The 21,930-nt window shown below is 40.1% G+C and overlaps 1 protein-coding gene across 18 annotated transcripts in view; it reads right to left on the minus strand.

Annotated features, from left to right (window-relative positions):
* PLCB4 (phospholipase C beta 4) overlaps positions 1-21,930 on the minus strand; it is a 326,044-nt gene that overhangs the window by 46,899 nt on the left and 257,215 nt on the right. For all 18 annotated transcript variants that reach the window (XM_073339656.2, XM_073339654.2, XM_073339639.2 and 15 more), the window contains 6 exons: positions 20,981-21,032; positions 17,276-17,378; positions 13,226-13,390; positions 10,007-10,211; positions 2,686-2,774; positions 2,010-2,160 (listed from right to left, as the gene is read on the minus strand). In XM_073339656.2, the coding sequence (XP_073195757.1) occupies positions 2,010-2,160; positions 2,686-2,774; positions 10,007-10,211; positions 13,226-13,390; positions 17,276-17,378; positions 20,981-21,032 (765 nt within the window). The remainder of the gene's footprint in view (positions 1-2,009; positions 2,161-2,685; positions 2,775-10,006; positions 10,212-13,225; positions 13,391-17,275; positions 17,379-20,980; positions 21,033-21,930) is intronic.

The following is a 21,930-nucleotide window of genomic DNA, read 5'->3' on the forward strand; positions in this document are numbered from 1 at the left end:
ACTCTCTATGCCATTATCAAAAGTATTGTTGAAGATATTGAACAGAACTGGACTGAGAACTGATCCCTGCAGACCCCACTTTGCACTGTCTACACTGGGGGTTAGGCTGGTATATGCGCATTGCTCAGGGGTGTGGATATTTCACATCTCTCTGCGACATAGTTATACATATATAAGTTGATAACGTAGACCTGGCCTTAGTGTCCTTAACTGTAAAATGCCATCTGTCCGACAAAGGATTATCTGCCTTGTAAGGTGAATTCCACTGAACAACAGTTAGATCTTGCAAAATAAAGACAATTTCTGCAGAACAGGTGAAATTTTAATCTAAGGACCTTAACATTCAGCCCCAATGATATATTATTTCTGAGTTAGCACCATGCAGGTGCTTTATAAGACACAAAGACAGAGGGGGACGTTTTCAAAGATATAAATAGGAGGTTAGGCGCTTGCCTCCTATTGCAAGTCAATGGGAGCTGGGTGCCTAACTCTCATTTGTGCCTTTTAAAGGCTCCCTCAGGCTCCCGTACTTTGCTGGATATGTTACTCCCATGGACCTCAGTGTGAACTGTGCATTTTAGTGTGTGCAGAATGATGCAGGTATTAACAAATAATAAAAATTTATAATAGGATAATAAGGATAGTCACAAAGGACCTGCTCTATTATTCCACAAGTGGACAGGAGAGAAAAAGGGGGACGCAGAGCAGATGGCAAATGTACAAGCACTGAAATCAAGGCTTAAGAAATTGTGCTGCCCAATGTTTGTTGTGATCTAAAATGAGAGTTTCGGATTTTCTTTTGAAAACGCAGACTCCCTATTCATACTTACTGCTTTGTTATTATATGTGTGGAACTACATTTCCAGCCAAGAATAATGACGTTTCAGTAATCAGCCTGAAAATATACGTCCTCAGCCTAGTAACTGTGAATTCACACACGCTCCTAATTAATATCCAATAAGTTTACTACCACAGTTTTGTGATGAAATATGAATGTCTACAGTTCAACAGGTCACTCTTTTCACATTTATATCATAGTATCTCAATTCACAAAAAGATTGTTTTACTGGTAAAGGGTGAATGAAGTACTTTAGATTCCAAACATGACCTGCTTTACTCTGAAAAGTGACTATAGAAATGTCATCTTTCTTTCCCAACAGCTCTGCTTATTTGTGTATTCAGCCCTACCTGCTAACTTTCATGCCAGAAAGAAGTTTGTGCTGCTTTTTACGCGTGTTATCCCTGCAAAACCAAGGCAGCCACCAGAGAATGAGCTGGATTCCATTCCTCCTGGCACATTAACAGAAATGTTTACCAAGTTTCACTCAGTAATACCTGTGCAAACCCATTTGGCCCCACAGACCCTTTATCGTCTGTGTCGATGTATGAGAGAGAAAGAACCCACTTGGTTCTCAAAGACGACTTTGCAGGACAAGCAGTTAGGAAAAAAACACCTATCTGCTTATAAACTGAGCACATTTGATACGGAAATATTTGATAATAAACATGGGTGCCCACAATGCCAGTTTCATAGACACTTTTCAGAATACGGCCACACTTTAAAACATTTCTAATTTGATGGGGGATCTCCGCAGAATCCTAAATACCTGGTTTTTATTTAAATCAACCACTCTGCTGAGGAATTTTTAAAACAAAAGAATTTTTGTGAAATATACAAGAAAACAGCCTTCCCCGCTAGGCCAACTCTGGTAGGTCATTAATAAATATTGTTCCCAGTGTCATGCATATTCCTGCTGAGAGCTTTGACTACACTGGTGCACAAACATGACATTTATTAAAATCCAACCATGTTGGCTTCTGCACCAAGAAAAATATGGTTAAAACAGTATTTGCCAAGTGGACAGAGACACCACTCATACAGAAAGATGTTACTTTTTGAGCTTTTCAGAGGGATTCGAAATTACAGAAAGTACAAAACTAAAAACCAGGTAGTACTTCTTAGTGCCCTTCTAAGCCATTTAAAGGAGAGAAAGCTCATTTTTCTTTACCTTTCTTAGTTTCCATCCCAGGTCCAAGGCCGGAAGTGGTACTTGGTCTAAGTTCAGAGCTACTCTGAGGAGTCACACTTGCTTTGGCATTATTAGCTTTTCCTTTCTTATCATTCTTTGAAGTGTCATTTGGTACATCAGCTATATCACTCTGGAAAAACCATTATTACAAAATATCATTTGCAGGGGGTAAAGAAATGAAGTAATTTACTTTTAAAGAAAATTCCCCTTATATTTGCTAATACTTCTCGACAAAAAATATTTTCGGATGAAGAATTTATAATCTATTTTTACTGAAAATTAATAAGGATGGCTCCTTTCTAATTTTAGACACATGGATATGCTGCCGTGACTGATAAAAAAATCCCTCATGACGGTGACTATATTTGGAAATGCAGTGAAGGGTATTTTAATAAATCTGACAACACATATTCATGTATTTAAGAGTAGAACAGCTCTATATTTGAAAACAGAGACTAAGAGAATAACTTGCATTAATGACCAATTTATCAACAGGAGAACTGACCAAACATTGTGGCCCAAATCTCATTGCAGAGGTTTTACTTCTTGTAAAGTGAAGCCTGTATTTTGCATTGTCCATAAAGCGAACCCTGTATTTTGCACTACCCACTATATGGAATTATTTTGCCTATGTTCATAATTACTTTCTACTTACAGTTTCAATACCCATAGCTCTCATCTGGTCTGCTCTTTTTTCCATGACAGATAAAAATTTCTTTGGGTCTGACAAAGCATCCACAATATCTGAAAGAAAATGAATATCAGGTTTTCAACATTTTAAGAGTCATTCAAAAAGCACAAAGCACAATGTAATTAGCAAAAAGAAAAGGAGGACTTGTGACACCTTAGAGACTAACAAATTTATCTGAGCATAAGCTTTCGTGAGCTACAGCTCACTTCATCAGATGCATGCAGTGGAAAATACAGTGGGGAGATTTATATACACAGAGAACATGAAACAATGGGTGTTACCATACACACTGTAATGAGAGTGATCAGGTAAGGTGAGCTATTACCAGCAGGAGAGAAAAAAAACCTTTTGCAGTGATAATCAAGGTGGGCCATTTCCAGCAGTTGACAAGAACGTGTGAGGAACAGTGTGTGGGGGGGAATAAACATGGGGAAATAGTTTTACTTTGTGTAATGACACATCCATACAGACTAACTCCGCTGCTACTCTGAAAAATGTAATTTAGCTTTCACAAAGGCTTTATTCTAGTGTTGCCACATGTTCCACAGTCCTCAACACTCGGCCAACTTTTCATAGTAAACTTGGTAGGAGTGGGTAAGCTTTTTTAACGTAGTCTCTCTCCCTTCCCTCATCACAATAGAGAAAGAGAGAGAAAAGGAGATTAAAATTTCATGATTATACACATCTGCTCAGCATCCTCCCCGATTCAAAAAAGTGAAATGTATATTTCATGGTTACTCTAGTTCTATCTTGGATCAGCCATGGCATATTAACCATCACGTGAATTTTCCTCTCTAAGAATCCTACTCTTTTTCAAGCACTTATACGGTCCCCATCACTACAGTCTCTGTGAGCATTAGGAACATTACTAGATTTATCATCACAGGACTCTCATTAGGCATGGGAGTATTATTACTCCCATTTTAAGGTGGATAATTTAGGCACTGATTGAGTAAAGGCCTAATCCAAAGCCCAGTGAAGTCTATGAAAAGACTCCCACATCAAAGGGTTTTTGACCAGGCCATAATAATAATATAGCACTTTTCATTAGTAGAGCTCAAAGCACTTTACAAAGGTGATCAGTAGCATTGTTCTTATTTTACAAATGGAGGGGAAACTGAGGCACAGAGAGATGTGACTTGCTCAAGGTCATCCAGCCGCCAGTGGCTGAGCCAGGAATAAAACCCAGGTTTTCAGAATCCCAGGCCAGTGATCTATCCACTAGGCCACACTGCCTCCCTTCAGACATAGGTTGTATTTTTTTCTCTCGGTTGCCAAAGAGCAGGCTTATCAATCTGGAAGTAAAGATGCCTTCACGCAAACCGTTCTGATATTTGCCATGGCTCACAGGTGAAGGGAACTAATTGTTTTACACGGGTGGCCTAAACAATAGTACAACTGCCATAATTTATTTACAGAATTCCCCCTGCATGACCCTTGACTACTCATACCACTCACCCTGCCAAGGCCCAGACGTGGGATGCAACATGAGGGACATAAACGAATGAATAAGTGAGGGTTATATTGTGACATCACCTTCTGCTGCCTCTTCCACCCGTCTTCTAGGGGACAGAATGCCCCGAATGCTGCTGGGGCAGGAGAAGCTCATTTAGTTGTTCTCTCTTCTACCCCTCACCCCTGAGTGGTTCTGCTGCCTGCTATTAGAGAGCGGCTGTAAAATCACTTTTCAGTCTTATCTGCTTGTGAGTCTCACCCTGGCATAACTATGGGCCATCATTTCTCCCCTAGTGCAGGCTTTATACCTGGTATAACTTCACACACTGACATTCTGCAACTGCCTTCCCTTAACTCTGCCAAAAGAATGTAATAAGTCCCCTTCCTTTTCCTAGAAGCATCCCAGCTACAAGCAGTATTCTTCACTGACTTTTATTCACACTGCACATACTGCATCAACTTGTGTATTTAGATCTTGATTTAACGAGGTGCCTAAGCCCACGCCACCTTGAAACACGAGGGCAGTCCGACTGACTTCAATAAAACTACTCATGCCTTTCAAATCAGGCACAGGCTCGAGTTCTTTGCTGAACTGAGGCCTGATCATGGGCTGCTGAAGAAAAGAGGAGTTTTGCTATTCGCATCAACAGGCATGGGATTAAACTGTTGAGGGCTCGACATGGCAAGCTCTTTGGAGCAGGTATAATTTAACCACTGCACAGTGCCACGCACATTTACAGCACGATATGAACAACAGTATCCCTGACTCCCTGGACCGTCATGATAAACATTCACGTTTACCATATACAATGGTTTATACTGGTTAGTTGAATCAGGAAACACTTGGCGACAATTTAAGACCTTAATACACAGATGGCCCCAGTTGTGATCTTTGTTATTCTAGGGGCAAACCAGAATCAGGCCCAAAGAGAGTTCTGTTAGTTTCATGTACTTGTCTCTGCTATATGGCAGTGTGTAAAAATCAATAAAACGGAAATTAAATTAACATTTGCACCCCATAAGAAATATTATTTTATGGATTATGTGCCATGTGTTTTGTGTACGTAGCTATGAATGTGCAACTGTATACAGACAGCTATGCAGTGACACATCAGTCCTTGCTTCTGCAGAAAATATATCTTTTCAGGCCTTGATTTACAGATAATCAAGTAACTCACAAGTGGCAAAGACAGGTCAGCCATAATGAGAAATGCTGCGTGACAAATGAAATTGATTTCAGTATCTACAGTAGTAAAGCATCCACAGAAAGTAGCCAGGACCGGGTGATCCCTATGTAACTTTAAACTTCACTAATTCTCAAGATGACCTGGACAGTGAAAAAGCACATCAGCTGAAAGTAAAAAGAGTCCCTAAGGACATTCCTTTGAGCAGAATTACCATTTTAAGGATGGCAGGCTTCCATGATAAGGAAGAAGATAACCACTCACGCAGGACATTAATGAGTTGAAATACAATTAATATTTTAATGTTTCAAGATACTGCCCCTTTCCTGCATGTGAAAAGACAGTCACTCGGGACTATTAAATAGGCCTCCCAGTTGAAGAAGTGTCACACAGAAATCCAGAGTGCATCCATTCGCTTGTCTAAAAGCTGTATCTTGATTCAACCGTTCGTTATAAAATATTGTACATATTATGCCTGAGCTTTTGCCATGACCGTCATGGATGATGTTCTCACTTAACTGTATTTTGAGGGAATGCAACTGATGACATTCCCCCAACTAAACCTTTTCTCACATGCTGGAAAGAGAGTAGTGAGTTCAGTTACTGCCCCTCAAACACAACACCATGTGCATAGTGGATTCTTTCTGTTCAGAATGTTGTCATGTAATAAAGTAAACTCATCTTCCAGTTGCTTATCAGTAAAGATAAACCTTTCTGTGGCCTTGCATTCCAGATAGTCTCAGTAATGTAATGGCTCTGTACTTCTAGAGTGATGGTTTTGGCAGTCAACGTTTTCATGAAGATTTGAATTTTATTTCACATACCAGAATCCTGTCTCAAGTCATAGCTATTTTCAAAGTAACTAGTTGTGATGTCATAGATAATATATGGGACTAGGGACACATGTGCCAGTCTAGGAAAAACATATTAACCTATTAGAATTTTGGGGATAATCTTGCAGTCCTTACTCATGCAAACTTCCCACCGAAGTCACTGGAAGTTTTGCCCAAGTGAAGAAAGAAGGATCAGGCCTTCAGTCCTTAGTATCTACTTGATCCGTATACGAAGATAGTTTGTGCGAGATACGAAAGCTGCATTAAATAATATATTTCACCTAGACAGCTCAAGTTAACCACCCAAAAAAGAGACTGTTCCAATACCATTGTTCCCTACCAATTGGTATCTTGTGTCTCTCACTCAGCGGTATTTCCCACAAATATCAAATGGACAGACATTTATCCCAAGCACATAATGGCCCCAACAACCTGAATATTTTCCCTTCCTTTAACTGAGCCAACTACCCTTCCAATCCCTAGAACCTACACTTCAAAGAAAATCCATGCCTGCCTTGTTCCTGCAACCATCACATAGTATTTGAAAATGGAACTTGAATATTAAGAATTTTCAAGTAAAAAAAACCCTCCTTATGTGTGTGGGAGAGTGAGACCTTTGCAAATTGTGTTACCCATCATTTATACAGCTCGCCAAAGGCTCAGCATTTCTACTGGAGGTAAATGATTCACCGCTGTTTTCTACCCCACCACTTGTCCTCTGCTTCAATTTTCCTTTTTTACGGTCTTTTTGGTAAGGTAACTGGATACCAAAAAGTTTTAAAGCTATGAGTTAAAAAACAACAACAAAACCACTTGTGTATAACCAGTACAGCCTTGGGAAGCATGTGTTCTAGAAGCAGAAGTCCCGTCACGACTGTATGTAATAGTGCTTCCTTATTAGGTACACTATCTATATGAAATAAAAGCCTCTCTTTGAAATCTGCTGCCTCATTTGGCATTTCTTCAGAACGGATTTGTGTCCCATTGGCTATTAGGAGCAGGGGAACTGAAGCTGATAAACCATAGAAAATTAGCAAACCACATCAAAAAAAGAAAATGGTGCACATTTCTTCCCAACCCTATCATGAAGCAATCATGAATCATTATTATTTGGCATGAAAGACGTTCTTAAATCTTACTCCTACAGGTTCAAAAGGAAAGTAGCTGAAAATTAAGGTTCTTGACTCTTTGCCCAAACAATCTAGTTACAAATCAGAGACAGTAATTGAATTGTAGTTCATAAAACAATGTAAAATGCAGAACAGATGACAAGTACTCAAAAGCCACATGTAAACAGAATAGTCATGATGCCGTTTGAACATCAAAAGCAACATCTCAAGCTCTTTTGGTCATCAGGCTACTGATCTATATCAGTGAGAAAAAAAGGGTGACAAGCCAAAAATGACTGTCGTTGGGAAAGGAGAAACAACAACTGAGCTTGTTGAGTTCTCATTAGTACAGAGCCCATTTCCCCTACACAGGCAACAGGATATTACATATAGTTCCCTCATCCTAGCAGTATTTCACTTTAATGATGAACCTACTCGGGGTAAACATTTTTTTTTCTTCACACCCCTTACACCTTACGGATAAACCACCTGGAGTAACGTTGGCAATTTAGAAGATCAGCCGACACTGAACTTTTACACAGCTCGCCTTTTACAAACTGATTTTGAAATCCTCTCTGGGGAAAAGAAGGTTGTATCATTTTTGGATTTGTGTGTGAGCAAACCCCCAAACCTCTGCAAACGGAAGAGTTAACAGTAAACACAATGGAACTTCATTTATGTCACATTAACTGGGTTCCAAACCTTTACAAAATGTCTGGTCCCAATTCAGGGCCTCATCCTGATTCAGGACAGCGCTTTGAGCATGTGCACATGTGCTGTCCACAGCAGCCTCGACTGAGGCTCATGCTAACGTTCTTTTCTGAACTGGGGCCCTTACTGGTAAAAACTGTTGGTTAAAAACCCAATGTTTTCATTCAATGAGCAACTGCCTCGTACCAATCAAGTCAATGGCAAACCTCTCATTGATTTCAGTGGGGGGCGCAGGCGGGGGGGTGGGTCAACATTTAACTTATTATTTTTTGCTATAAAACGCCCTGATCCTGCAAACAATTATGTATATGCTTAACTTTAGGCAAGAGAGTTGTCCCATAAAAGCCAGGGCCTATGTTTTCTCCTTAAAGTTTGATTGGAAATCCTAGCAAATGGTGTATGTATGGTTTTAATTATATTTGGTAAAATTAGTCCCTTGAACAATTTCGCGCATGCTCTCTTTCTCTACTTTTTACTACTGAAAATCCAATCCACATTAAAGTTGTAGTAACTATTGTGTACAAAACCCAGTGACCTTTACATTTTGAATTAGTTTTACAAAGAGCAAAAAATAATTTTTCCAACAAGATTTCCCAAAAATCTCTTCGAGGGTGAAGTTCAGAGGGACAGAACAAGGCCTATGGACCACTTAAAATCCAATGTGAGCCCTAATTTGAGGTCTTAAATGGGATACAGGCGGTACATGGGCCGTGCACTAGCCCTCTATACAGGAGCAAATTTCATCCCACCTAAAAAAGAACATTTCTCAGTGCCAAATGCTTAATGAAAGTGGAAAGATTCTAGTACACCGACCTGCAGTTTAAAAATACTAAGACTTAGGGCAACTAAAATACATATAAGTTGAAGGAGTACATCCATGCTCTTCTGCTACTCTGCTGCACTTGGATTTGCTACCTAATCTGCATCACTGGTAGCACAATAATGGTGACGTAACTTTGCTGGCAGTTCTTGGTGTTTACTACTGTTAGACCTAGGCCTCTACTCAAATTTCTGTGACTGCTTTTAAAAAGTGGTTTCAAAAAAGTTATGCTGGTATTTTTTATTCAAGCAAACATACTGATACAGCACTGTTGTAGGAGCAGTGTCAGAGACCTATCTATGATAACATTTATCTTGAAAAGATAAAAGTTTGTCTTGTAAAGAGAAAAATAACTAGAGCAAGTTTTCAGAGATCAGGCAAAGAGGGCTATCTCAGGGCTGTGAAGATAATAAGGGTGGCAACTTTAAACACTGGCAGTAGGGTTGCCAGCCTTCCAGGATTGGCCTGGAGTCTCCAGGAATTAAAGATTAATCCTTAACTAAAGTTTATGTCATGTGATGAAATCTCCAGGAACACATCCAACCAAAACTGGCAACCCTGTCACTAATAAGTGATGACTAAGATTTAATTTAAAGAGTGGTGTGAAGTATGCAAAACAGGGGGGGGGAGAAGAGGATCACTTGTAATTGCAAAGTTTATTAATACTTGAAAATTCAGCACCTTGCGTGTCCACTTTTCAGAGCAGGAGTATTTAGAAGAATGGTTAAAGTACGCTTTAAAAAAGACCAGCATCTTGTTTGCACCCTAGACTATGAAACTACAATATATGTTTTAACTTAGACATTTACTCCAATTAATATATCCAATGAGTTCTTTCTAAAGAGATTAAGAGATTCTAAAGAGATTAAGTATTGGCAAATTGAACAAATTCAGGTAACCTTGGGAAATGTAATTGTAGCTTTGTTTCTTTCCAAACTAATAGAAATCACTGTCTTGATTTTGAAGGCTACATTCTCTTCATTGCTAATATTAAGGCACTTGAGACAAAAGTAAAGATATCTTAACCAGACAGAAGGAACTTTCCTACAGATTCGCAGATAAATGTTCTTCCAGTGCTCCAGGGATCCCTTATTTTCTATTGCACAACGAACTTATATTCCTTGCGTACTAAAACCCAAGATTCACGAAGCTGTAATATGTGTTTCTTCTTACCTCCAAAACCATCAGGCACATATGTTTTGAGCACAATGTTGCAGAAAACTGTGGGCAGAGATAGTGGTTTGTTGCCTTCATTTCGAAGGGAAATGTGTCTGTAGCCTGCCTGAAGGCCATCAAGAGGCAGGATCCTCTGACCGATCAGCTTGTTGTTGTCATCATACACTGCTATTCTCAGAACAGCGAGATCAGGTAGAATAACCTGGGAACCCATAAAATTAAGACATTCATTGACTCTCACAATGTTGCAAATTGCCCAAGTACCACACATGAAAGCATCCAGAGATCACACAACATAGTGGATGTCCATTTCCACTACTGGTAAGTCAGAAGCACAATCTACTTATCTCTATAAGAGAATACCATCACCCTTTGCTGGATGCAAGCTGTCTGCTTTCAGACATGGAGGCATTACTGGAAAAGTTTAGTTTCTCACTCTCTCTCGTTCTTGGTGTTAGTTTTTTGGAGCACAGAAATTGCTCGTGGAAGAATTCTCCAGATCGTAATCAAAATAATTAAATATTTTGCTTATTTATTTTTCATCGCTGGAGGCCGGTGACCCCTGAAAGTGGGCAGGGAGTAGCAGAGACACAAACTGGTAGTCGAAGGCAGACGGGTAATGCTGGGGTCAGGGGAAAGGCAATGACGGGGGGGGTACTTGGAAAGGACATCAATAACAGAATAAGGGTGTCGAGAAGGAGGAAGAATGGGGTGTTACACACTGTCGGAGGGAGATGATGTGATGTGAACACAGCTGGAGAGGTCTGGTGGGGAAGAGGGTGACACGTACATTATAAGGCAACGGAAGGAGGGCAATACACAGTGGGAGGCCTGGTGCTGGTGGGGAACACTCTCAGCAGGGATGGGTGTGGGGGTTCGCGCAGAGGGAAGAGGTAGTGGTTGCTGGACAGTAGGTCCCTGAAGCTGTTCACAGGAGTGACCCTTATTCATGTGAGCAGTCACACTGAAGCAAAGGGTACCTGAAGCTGACAGTTCCCATCCTGACCAACAAAAGCAACAGCAGAAATTCCTTTCAGTCCCACCTGAATCCAAAAGGGCTAGCCTGAGACCTATTCCACCTGCTTCCTCAGAAAGGTGATCAGGGATAGGACTGGAGGAGAGAGGATTCCCTGCACCAGGAATGTCTGTACAGGGCAAGCCAGCAATCTTTCATTCCCAGTCTGTCTAAGCTGCAGGCCAAAAATGGCCCTGACAGCGGGAGTGGGTAAGAGACAGAGAGAGGAAAGGAATCAAGAGGACCTGACCCAGAAAGGAATCAATACTAATTAAAATAACACTGAGACATTACTACTTTCCTTCCTCTCTCCACCTTGCTATATTCGGTGATGCCTGAGACCGTCACTCAGAGAAGAAAATAAAACAAACTTTTCCTCGCTTGGACCTGCTGCCTTCAGTTTAAGCCTTAAGTAAAGAGCATAGAAACAAACAGCTTTTTGAACTCTGTGCATGTCTGAACTATTCACAGACACCACAGTTAACTTGCCCTGTTAAGTACTGTCTGACTGACCAGAAGTAAGCATCCTGACACACCATATCACAAGCATCAGCCCCTCACAATAGAATGACAACACAAAACTTGGGTTAGAATGGCAGAAGATTTAATATCAAACAGAATGATCAAACAGAATTCACACATTACCTGCTAGCATTTGTGTAGGGTTAATGCCATCATGGGAGGAGCCGCAGGCCCCAAGCTGACCCGACTAGGGCCACTTAAACAGCATGGGTAAAATCTTCCCTTTACATGTCAGAGACCAGCACACCATTCATTATGTGATGGGCTGTACCATACCACTGCTCACCACTGGTGGTAGAAATTCAAGCCCCTAGCCTCTAGTTAGTTTTAACTCCTCCTCCATGATCATGGGAGGGTACCAAGGAACAAAGGTCCCTTGGTTGTTTACTCATATTATACTTACAAGGGGTCAAGTTGTGACAAATGAGTTACTATGGAATTGGTGTGGCAAATCATAGTTTATTGTACAAGCATGTGTCCTCTCAGTGGGAAGAACCCAAAGGGCAGCAGATGCAGGTCATCTGGTTACCCAGCCCAGGGCAAGGATGCACATCTGGGACTGCCCACGGTGAACTTAAAGCATTTCCTCTTGCCTATTTCCTCGGCCCCTATGCAGGAAATCACTTGAACACATTCTTAAGTTCATCCCTGTTCAGGACGCCATTAAATATGTACTGAATAGGGATGCGTTCCTGAAATGGGGTCCCAGCAGCACAGCATTAGGACAAGTCCCCTCCCAGGAGATCTGAGTCCACTACATTTGCTACACTGGAAGCAGATTATCTGTGTTACACAATATACATATAAATACAGTATGATCAGCAGGCAAAACCTGTCACGAAAGAAAAACAGTAAAAATTCTGCAGGACAACAGAACAGGTGAAAGGAAAACACACATTATCAAAGACGGCACTGTTAATGCATGTATTTTGGATGAAACTCCAGTTGACAAAAAAAAAATAAAAATCAGACCGAGAGATAAATACTGAACGTTTGAGATGACGACTGATCTCCCACTGTGAGTCCACCATACAGTACCAGGGAAAGGTGGTGGAGGTGGGTTTTTTTTTTTTCAGTACATGATACACATGGTCTACAGGAGAAGGGACTTGGCCATGTGTGTGAGGAAGACAGCACCTTTCCATTTTTTCCATGTAATGACATTGACCTTAGCTTTGGATGCAGCATCTCACCTGCCCTCTTGGCTGAAGGAACAGTGCAAGATAGCAGCCACTGTCAGGGCAGGGAAGAAGACATCTCCAGGGAATGTTGGTGTCCACCAGCTGGAGCTCATTCTGAGCAGACTGCATACCTGGAACACAGGCATTGCCACGAAGGACGTGGGTTCCTCCAAGAAGGAGGAGGAAGCAAAAAAGAGGGAAAAGCCAAACAGACAAAAAAAAAATAATGTGACAACTACAGAGGTTATCCACAAAAAAAAAAAACGTTGAAAGTTTAATTCAGCCTTAATGGTTGACCGGTTGACTGTGCTAAACGTTAAGTCCTACAAATTTAAGGTCCAATCCTGCAAATCCTTGTTCATGGGAGTGACCCTTGTTCATGTGAGCAGTCACACCGAAGCAAAGGGGATTGCTTATGCAAGTAAAGAATACTCACATGGGAAAGGGTTTGCAAAAGGAGGCTTCAAAACACCCAAGTGTACATTCAAAAAATCCTACCTTTCGAAATACAAATGATTCTTCATTGTAAACAGGGTTCAGGCCATTGTTCATCACCATGCGAGTTCGAAACTCTTTACGTATCGTGTCCGTAGGTAACCCGTACATATCCACTTCTACATACGTACCAATTTTTTTATCTGATAAGAACTGACCAGATATTACCTGAAAAAGAAGAAAAGGAATTAAATACACTCCTCTGATCTAAAGAAAGTAACAATATAAAACATACAGTACTTTATGAGGAGTGGAAATAATGTCACTTGTATTCTTTATCAAATAACAGTATTCACATGCGTTCATTATACAGAGCAGTCATATTCATTTAATAGTGTAATTTTTTTTCCTCAGCATCGAATAACCACTAAATTTCACGTTCGCACATTTGGTTTTGTAAATAAAAGGTAATTCTTTACGATTTTTATGAATATGTGCACACACAACAAATTACAGTTAAATGGTATTACACAGCGTGGAAATCAGTAATGAATTTGGCCTCTTTATACAATGTATATTTACTAATATCACCTATTTTTTAAAATTAGATTCCATGCTGATATTACGCATCTGCATGAGTAACAAGTAAACCGCGTCTTTTCTGATAGGGTTCCTCTTTTACATTTCGGGGGTTTTATGCTGAATTTTAGGGTTAATGAAAGTGAGAGGCTGACTGCATGTACTTTCTAATAACAGCCCCGTGGGAAAGTCATATTGTTCCCGCTACTTTTCAGCAGCTGCTGCTGTGCATGCAATATTCTCAGCTCCAAGGCCTCATTACAGGACAGGACTGAAGAACAGGCATAAGCACTTTGCTGGGTCATGAGCTCACTGCAAACATTGAGTGCTGCATAAACCCACATGTGGAAGTGCACTATTGTACAGTAGGTTTTATAGTGGTAGAGGGACTGGCTTTTCTCTCATGAACTTGTACGTTCAAACCTTGGTTTGGGTCACACATAGTGTCTTTCTCAAGTTTGCCATATCAGATCAAAAGAATGGGCAACGTTGGCAGACTTTTGCTCAAGGGGCACCTTGGCTTATGACAGCAGATGAATCAATTCACAACTGAGATGCTTTTTCAAAGCGGGACTAGATTGTTCCTTGGTAACAGGCATATGAAGCCTTTCACCTCTAGGTCACTGCCACTGGGGTAACTGCAAGTTACTGTAATCTCACTTACTCGGTGGCCTATTTAAAATGAGTTGGTGGCATCAATACACTGGGTAGCAGACATGTGTAAACTTTGCCTAACTTCTATCATAACTGGCACTAACAGACAAACGTGATAGTACATCTGAACAGAGGGCCAATGATCTGGTGGAGGTGGAAACTCAGTTATCTTTGTTTTCTTCTGATTACTTGTATTACCACAGTGCCTAGGAGACCGAAGTCATGGATCAGGACCCCGTTGTGCTAGGTGCTCTGTAAACAAAGAACAAAAAATGGTCCCTGCCCCAGGGAGCTTACAATCTTAACACTAACTGTAGTTCCTACAAAACAGGATTGCCTCATATTGGTGAGGTGGTACCTAGGGGAGTTTATGCATTGCTACTTCATATGTTGTTCTATGGACATCCACCTTCAGCATTGTCATTCCAGCACCCTTTAAAAAACTACATTTTCTCTAATGCTTTTACAAAGATGTGGACTGGCAGAGCTATATGGTGAAGGTTGCCCTGAGCCTGTCTGTACTATGCCTTGCTCAAGCCAGTGAGAATCTGATCCAGCAAAGCACTTAAGTACGTGCTTAACATTAAGCACATGAGCGGTACTACTGATTTTAATGGGTCTAATCACTTGCTTAAAAGTGCGTTGCTGGTATCTAAAGACCTTCATTGGAAGAAAATGCTCGGCAATAAAAGTCTCTTTAATTTATCAGCGAAAGATGTAACAAGAACCAATGGCTGGAAGATGAAGCCAAACAAATTCAAATGAGAAAGAAGGCCCAAATTTTTAACAGTCTTCAAATATATTAAGGGCTGTTATAACGAGAACAGCGATCAACTGTTCTCCATGTTCACTGAAGAGTGGACAAAAAATAAGGGGCTTAACTGCAGCAAGGGAGATTTAGGTTAGATATTAAGGGAAACTTTTTAACTATATGGCTGGATGTTATTGCTCTACTTTAGTTTCAGTGCATTCTACGAGCCACTTCCACATGGTACTCACTAAATACGCAAATCTAATTTAATATAACATCTCTGTGCAATGCAGAATACTTAAAAAAACAAACAAACTAGTGTAATGGAAGCCTATTACAGGATTCCTCTCCCTCTCTCTGCACACAAATATCTTGAATTTGCTGCAAATTTATTCCAAGTCCATATTTATCTGGCTACAGCAGAACATTTTCCTGTGACACACTTTTGTTGCACTAACATGAGGTTTTCTTTCCCAACACCGCATGTGTTGTTATTCTGTACTGTTAAGGATTGAACGCAGAAATGAAACATATTTAAAATTGCACAGACCAAGGTCGATTTTGACCTGTTCTTTTCTGATGTGCACCAAAGTATCTGGTCTTACATTCTTTAATTACAGAAAACTTGAAATGACTGATTTGAGAGACAATGCAGTCTAGTGGCTTGGTCACTGGACTGGGATTCAAGACGCGAATTCTATTCCCAGCTTTGTCATTGACATGCTGTAGGAGACCTCTCTGTGACTGTTTCCCCTCCAGCCTCTCTCTGTCTTCCCTATTCAAACTGTAAATTTTTGGACAGAGACTGCCTCTTCACCATCTAGCACAATGGGGTCCTGATCTCTATTGTGGTTTCTAGGTACTACTATAAGACTGACTCAGAACCAACAAATTATGAACACAATTACCTTAGGGAACATGTGCTCTTATTCCTGTTACCCTAGTCCTCCTTTTCTTTAGGGAAGAGACAGTGCCCTCCAGTTTTTTTTGTTCAGTGCATGGGGCCCTGATTCAGAGTAGGGCCACTAAGTAATAACCCAATATAAATCATAAGTTTTGCACTTACAACAGCACTTTGCGTTTAGACAGCACTTTTCATCTGAAAAGTGAAGATCCCATATGCTTTACAAAGAGGGGTAAGCTTTATTATCCCAATTTTACTGATGTGAAACTTGGGTAAATGTACATAATGCATGACAAACAGTCAACTGGGGATGCAGTTTGGAATTTTCACATCTTTTCCTCCTCTGGATATATATAAAGTGATCATTGAGATCACAGCATTTTCCTGAGCAGCATTCTGAGGTATCTGAGCTAATAGAGTCCTGGCAGAGAGTGGAGGAAATGCAATAAAAGAGGTCACTCTGCAACTCTTTCTTTCCTTTTTAAAGGCTGGTAATCTCTATCCAGAGCGGGAACAGAAGATTTAGGTAAGCTACATAAACTATCCTGGGAGTTTTATGGCCTCTACTGTCTCAGACAGGATTCACAGAATTCAAAAAGTTAGGACCTCGGTAACTAACCTTTTCAGAACATTCAAATTGGACATAAATGCGGCTGCTCTATGAATGAAAAGTGTTTGTATTCCCACCCACCCCACCTTCCGCACTAATTTTCCATAACTGATTTTCCACAACTAATTCTACTGAAGCCTTGCGTTACCTTCATTTGTAGAGTAGCCATAAGTGACACCATAAATGTGGCTGCCATTTCTGAAGTTCTAGATGTACTGAAAACGTCCTACAGAAAAATTTCCATTACAAAACATTGTCTGACTCTGTGGCAACCAGTGGAACATACTTGGTTCTGAATGACCGGCAGGAATGAGCTCATATTTTATTTGGACATGGCTGCTCTAAACCACAAAGAATAGCGGGGATTTAAAATTGAGTGACACACTTTAAATGGATAATTACAAACCATTTCTAATTATATCCTGTTCTATTCAGCTCGTGTAAACACAGATGTCATAAACAGCAATCAAATAACAATAATTAGATGAATTAGATAGAACAATTTGATGAAACCCACAAATTCCGAAGAAATTTGCTGTACATATTAGATATCCGCTTCTGTTTAAATGTGGTTTTGGATGCTCTAAGATGACTGCAGTCTCAGTTATATTTTACCTGTACTGAACAAGTTGCCGCAATAACACCATCTACTGGCGTTTCAGAGAAAGGGTCAAATGTTCGATCTGGTCGTCGCATGAAATCTGGTTTAAGGAGATACCTTATTTTGAGAAAGAGAAGAAGAAATGTATTTATGTATGGAACTTTAAATTGCCACTTTATTTATTATAAGTAATATTGATGGTCTAGCTTTAACAAATGAAATGCCCCAGGGTATTTTAAAATATATACTGCCATTCTGATTTTAATTCATGCAGCTGCGAGGAAAAAAAACCCTAAGGTGATCTGGACTAATTTTTTTTTTAAATGAATCAGCCCCCTCCCCAGCCAAGATTTAGTTAGTAAATTACATCCTGAAGTGGATTTCTTCATCTGAATTATAAACCCTTTAGGAAAAGCGCTGATAACGTTAATACTGACAGACCCTTAATTATAGTGGTGTGAATGGAACCGTGATAATACCACTTACACTGCCTCCCTGGGGACTATGCCCTGGCTCGACATATCAATGAAACCCGTTTGTGCACTGATGAGTGACAAATGAGCATTCTGATTTTAAAACAGAATGGCAATGCTTCTGGAGTTCAGCTGTGTCAGAGATGAAGGGAATTCTCTTCCAACAATGGAAGAAAACGTGCAACTTGAATCCCTTCTGAACTTAATACCTAGGAATCATCCGGCCAATTCAGCAGCTATGCACGGACAGCCGCTGTTAGACGCTCCTATTTTACCTATAACACCATTTCTGCTCAGCATCATTACTACAAACGGTTATCAAGGTCTGGAGTGCAACCAGAAAATATTAAAAAGGTGCTGGAGGAGCTATTAGGACAAAAAGAATCTCAGTTCCACTTTCTCCCATTTTGACATCAAATTTGGTTTCTATTAAGGAAAGTAATTTTCCTCAGCATGATACAACATTATATAATGAGTGTGTGTGTCGCTTTCAAAAAGATAACCCCATCTAATCATTTAAAACAGATATTTGGAGTGAAAGGGGAACTACTGGATAGTTTTAGGATGCACTTTAACCTTGATTGGCTGTGTTGAGGATCAGTGGGACTGATCGTGCTCGGACACTGATCTATATCTGGAGTGACTCATTGAAGCCAATGGAGTAACACCAGTGTGAAACTGAGGTAGGTCAGAAAGAAATCAGGAGGCCCACTATATCTACAGTACACTCACAGGCACAGGGAGCAGAAAATATCATATACGTTACATTTTTTTATTCCATAACACCAGCACATTTCCACCAAACAGTTCGGTGCATAAATCAGGCTTATTCTTTGGATAGTTCCAAAAGACCAAACAGCAAGGGCATTTTCATAGTGTTGTTGGGCGATGAAGCAGAGAGACCATGTGTTGCCACCCCTGAGTAATGGAGCTGTCCCAAACAGCTGCCGATAAAACATTTATACTCTATCAAACCTTCCATGTACTACGCATATTACAGAAACACTACTTTAGAAATGTTCTGGGGCATATCCAATATTCCACTATGTATCTTAGATGTCAGGGAGGCAGACAGAACTGTTCAAGCCAATGACTGACCCAGGGGTAATTTTTTGTTTGAAAATTTCTTTTGAAAGTAAAACACGTTTTAAAAGTATGAAGGGAGAAGCAGGGAAGCATCAAGTGGGGTTCATCTAATTTCAGTCCGCACCTAGGCCACCTTTTTTTGTTGCTGCTGAGAAGGTCACAACTGCTCCATTTTGGAAAAACCAAGTGGTTTGAAGCTTGACTGAGAAACGTAACCATTTCCTGGGAAATCACCAGACACATTCCCATGCTTGTATTTAATTGTTGTTCACTGCTTTAGTACAATAGTACATGCTGCTTTCTTCAATTTTTTATTATTCATTATTTGTATTGTGATAGTGGCTTGAGGCCTCAACCAAGTTGGTACCATCCCTAACAAAATGGGGCCCCAGTCACATAGTAAGAGACAGTCCCTGCTTCAGAAACCAGATAGACAAGACAGACAATGGGTGAGGGAAAGGAGATATATTACCCGCATTTTATAGACGAAAACCTTTTCTAAACTTCCATCCACTAGGTTCATACAAACTATTTCTTTCTGGATGCACTAGTATCCAGAATTAGACATCACCAGTAAAATCATATAAGGACCATCTACTTTTACAGATATTGAACATTTAGTGGCTATAACCAGTGCACTACAGCAAACAAATTACAACTACCCACCAAAATATAAAGGCTGATGTATGCAAATTCTCTCTACTGCTGAACATGCATGCAGGATACCAGATAAATGAAAATATAAATCTTATAGTGACAATTACAATAGTGAATACCAAGAATCCTATTACTGAAACAATTGTCTTGTTTTCACAGTAATTCTGAGGAAATTTAATTAGATTCTGGTCTCTTGTTTTCTAGCTAACTTAATATTTGCTATGATTCAGCAAACTCTTTCCCCTTCAAGTACATTAACTCATCACTCCCTTACTCATGAAGCCACAAAGATAGTGTTTGAGAAGATCAGCATCAATCAAAACAGAAGCAGAATCACCATGTATAAAAGAGTAATGAACACATACGTGCGAGACAGAGAAATGTGATGCATGGATATCTGCTGTGCAATCTGCTCTTTCATGACAAATTAGTGGCTACCGTTTTTTGTTTGGACACAGCCCTGCATCAGTTTCAATAGTTGCCCATAAGTTCAATGTACTTTTCTTTTTGCTTTTATTTTCCAAAGACTACAATCTACTATATACATTAGCACACAGCATGTCCAAGTAAACTCAGATTTCTTGTGAACTGTATAGTGACTCTGCATTCTGAGCCATGTTTTTAAAAAAGGATTCATAATTAAAAATGAAGATAATTTAATTAACTCTGCACGTGCTTTACATAGACTTTAAGGTCAGAAGGGACCATCATGATCATCTAGTCTGATCTCCTGCACATTGCAGACCACAGAACCTCATCCACTCCTGTAACAGATCCCCAACCTCTGCCTGAGTTACTGAAGTCCTCAAATCATGGTTTAAAGACTTCAAGTTACAGAGAATTCACCATTTACACTAGTTTAAACCTGCAAGTGACCCATGTCCCATGCTGCAGAGGAAGGTGAAAACACCCCAGGGTCTCTGCCAATCTGACCTGGGGGAAAATTCTTTCCCAACCCCAAATATGGCCATCAGTTAGACCCTGAGCATGTGGGCTCAGCCAGACACCAGGGAAAGAATTCTCTGAAGTAAACCAGAGCCCTCCCCATCTCCAGCCATGGGGGATTTTTGCTACTGGCAGTTGCCAATGGGCCACATGCCATCATAGGCAGTCCGATTACATCATCCCCTCCATAAACTTATCAAACTCAGTCTTGAAGCCAGTTAGGTTTTTGGCCCCATTGCTCTCCTTGTAAGGCTGTTCAAGAACTTCGTTCCTCTGATGGTTAGAAACCTTCACCTAATTTAGACTCTAAACTTGTTTCATGATCTTTATAATTTGTCACACAAAATCTCTTCTATCTCATTTAATAAAATTGAGTGTGGCTGAAAAGTATAGTAACCACACTACTTTGCAAGCATAAATCAACCCCAGGAATTCTGCTCATTTCTATTCTATACCTAGCAGACAATTTTTCATTTGTAACACATAATTAGAAGTGACAAAGTTCTATAAAAACCATATATGATACATAGTGAAAATAGTTTAAATAACTTTACTTACCCGCACGATCCATTATATTCAAATTTTCCCTGATTCAATTGCATTGCTAAATCTGTCAAGAGACAAAAATAACTGAATACCCTGTCTCTGTGAATAAGGCAGATGTAGAGCAACCTTCTTTACAAAGGGAAATATGATGCACAGGGTTTTGCCCAAGAATGACCACTTTAACTTAGGGTGATTTCTACGCACTCAACTAGAAGACTTCGGATTTCTTTACAATGGTAACCTCTTTTTTTATCCACCACGCTAAAATCTAATGTGCATTAAAAAACATAGACTATAGTTACAAAAGTGTTAGGCCCTGATCCTGCAAATCACTGGGGCCCTGTATGAGCACAAGGGTCTGCCTGCATGGATCAGTTTACAGGATCGGGGCCATAGAGACTACTGGAACTATTTTCAGCTCAGATGCTTATTGGAAAGTCTGAGTATTATTCAATTCATTTATAGAGCGCCTATCCACAGATCTTCTTTATGTTAATCACATCAAATGGGTCTTACAAGTCCTCTACTCCAAAGTCCTCTGTTCAATGCCATATAGTCTATCACATCACATGCTAATAGGTCTTCCTTTATTAAATTCTAGTGCTTCTTCCTGGGTTGGCTTTGCCGTCATTTGTCTTCAGTCTTAATCTGTTGGATTCTTACCCACCTATTTGTCAGAACTGTGCTTTACTTGACCACACCATCTGAGCCTGCATTCTCTCAATTTTTTGATTATGGATGTTACTGTGAGCATGTCTCTGACATATACATTCCCCACTCATAGATCCCAACATTTGCATTTCCATAGAGCAGATCATTTGCTCATGTGTCTTCTTTGTTGCCCAACTCTCAGCACCATACCTTATAACTGGATGGACCACTGCTTTATAGACTTTTCCTCTTCATCTTACTCGTCTCCATCTGTCACATATTGCACATATATCCACAGACACAGCCAGTAA

Source organism: Lepidochelys kempii, chromosome 3 (genome assembly GCF_965140285.1).
Source record: "Lepidochelys kempii isolate rLepKem1 chromosome 3, rLepKem1.hap1, whole genome shotgun sequence".
Taxonomy (NCBI): domain Eukaryota; kingdom Metazoa; phylum Chordata; order Testudines; family Cheloniidae; genus Lepidochelys; species Lepidochelys kempii.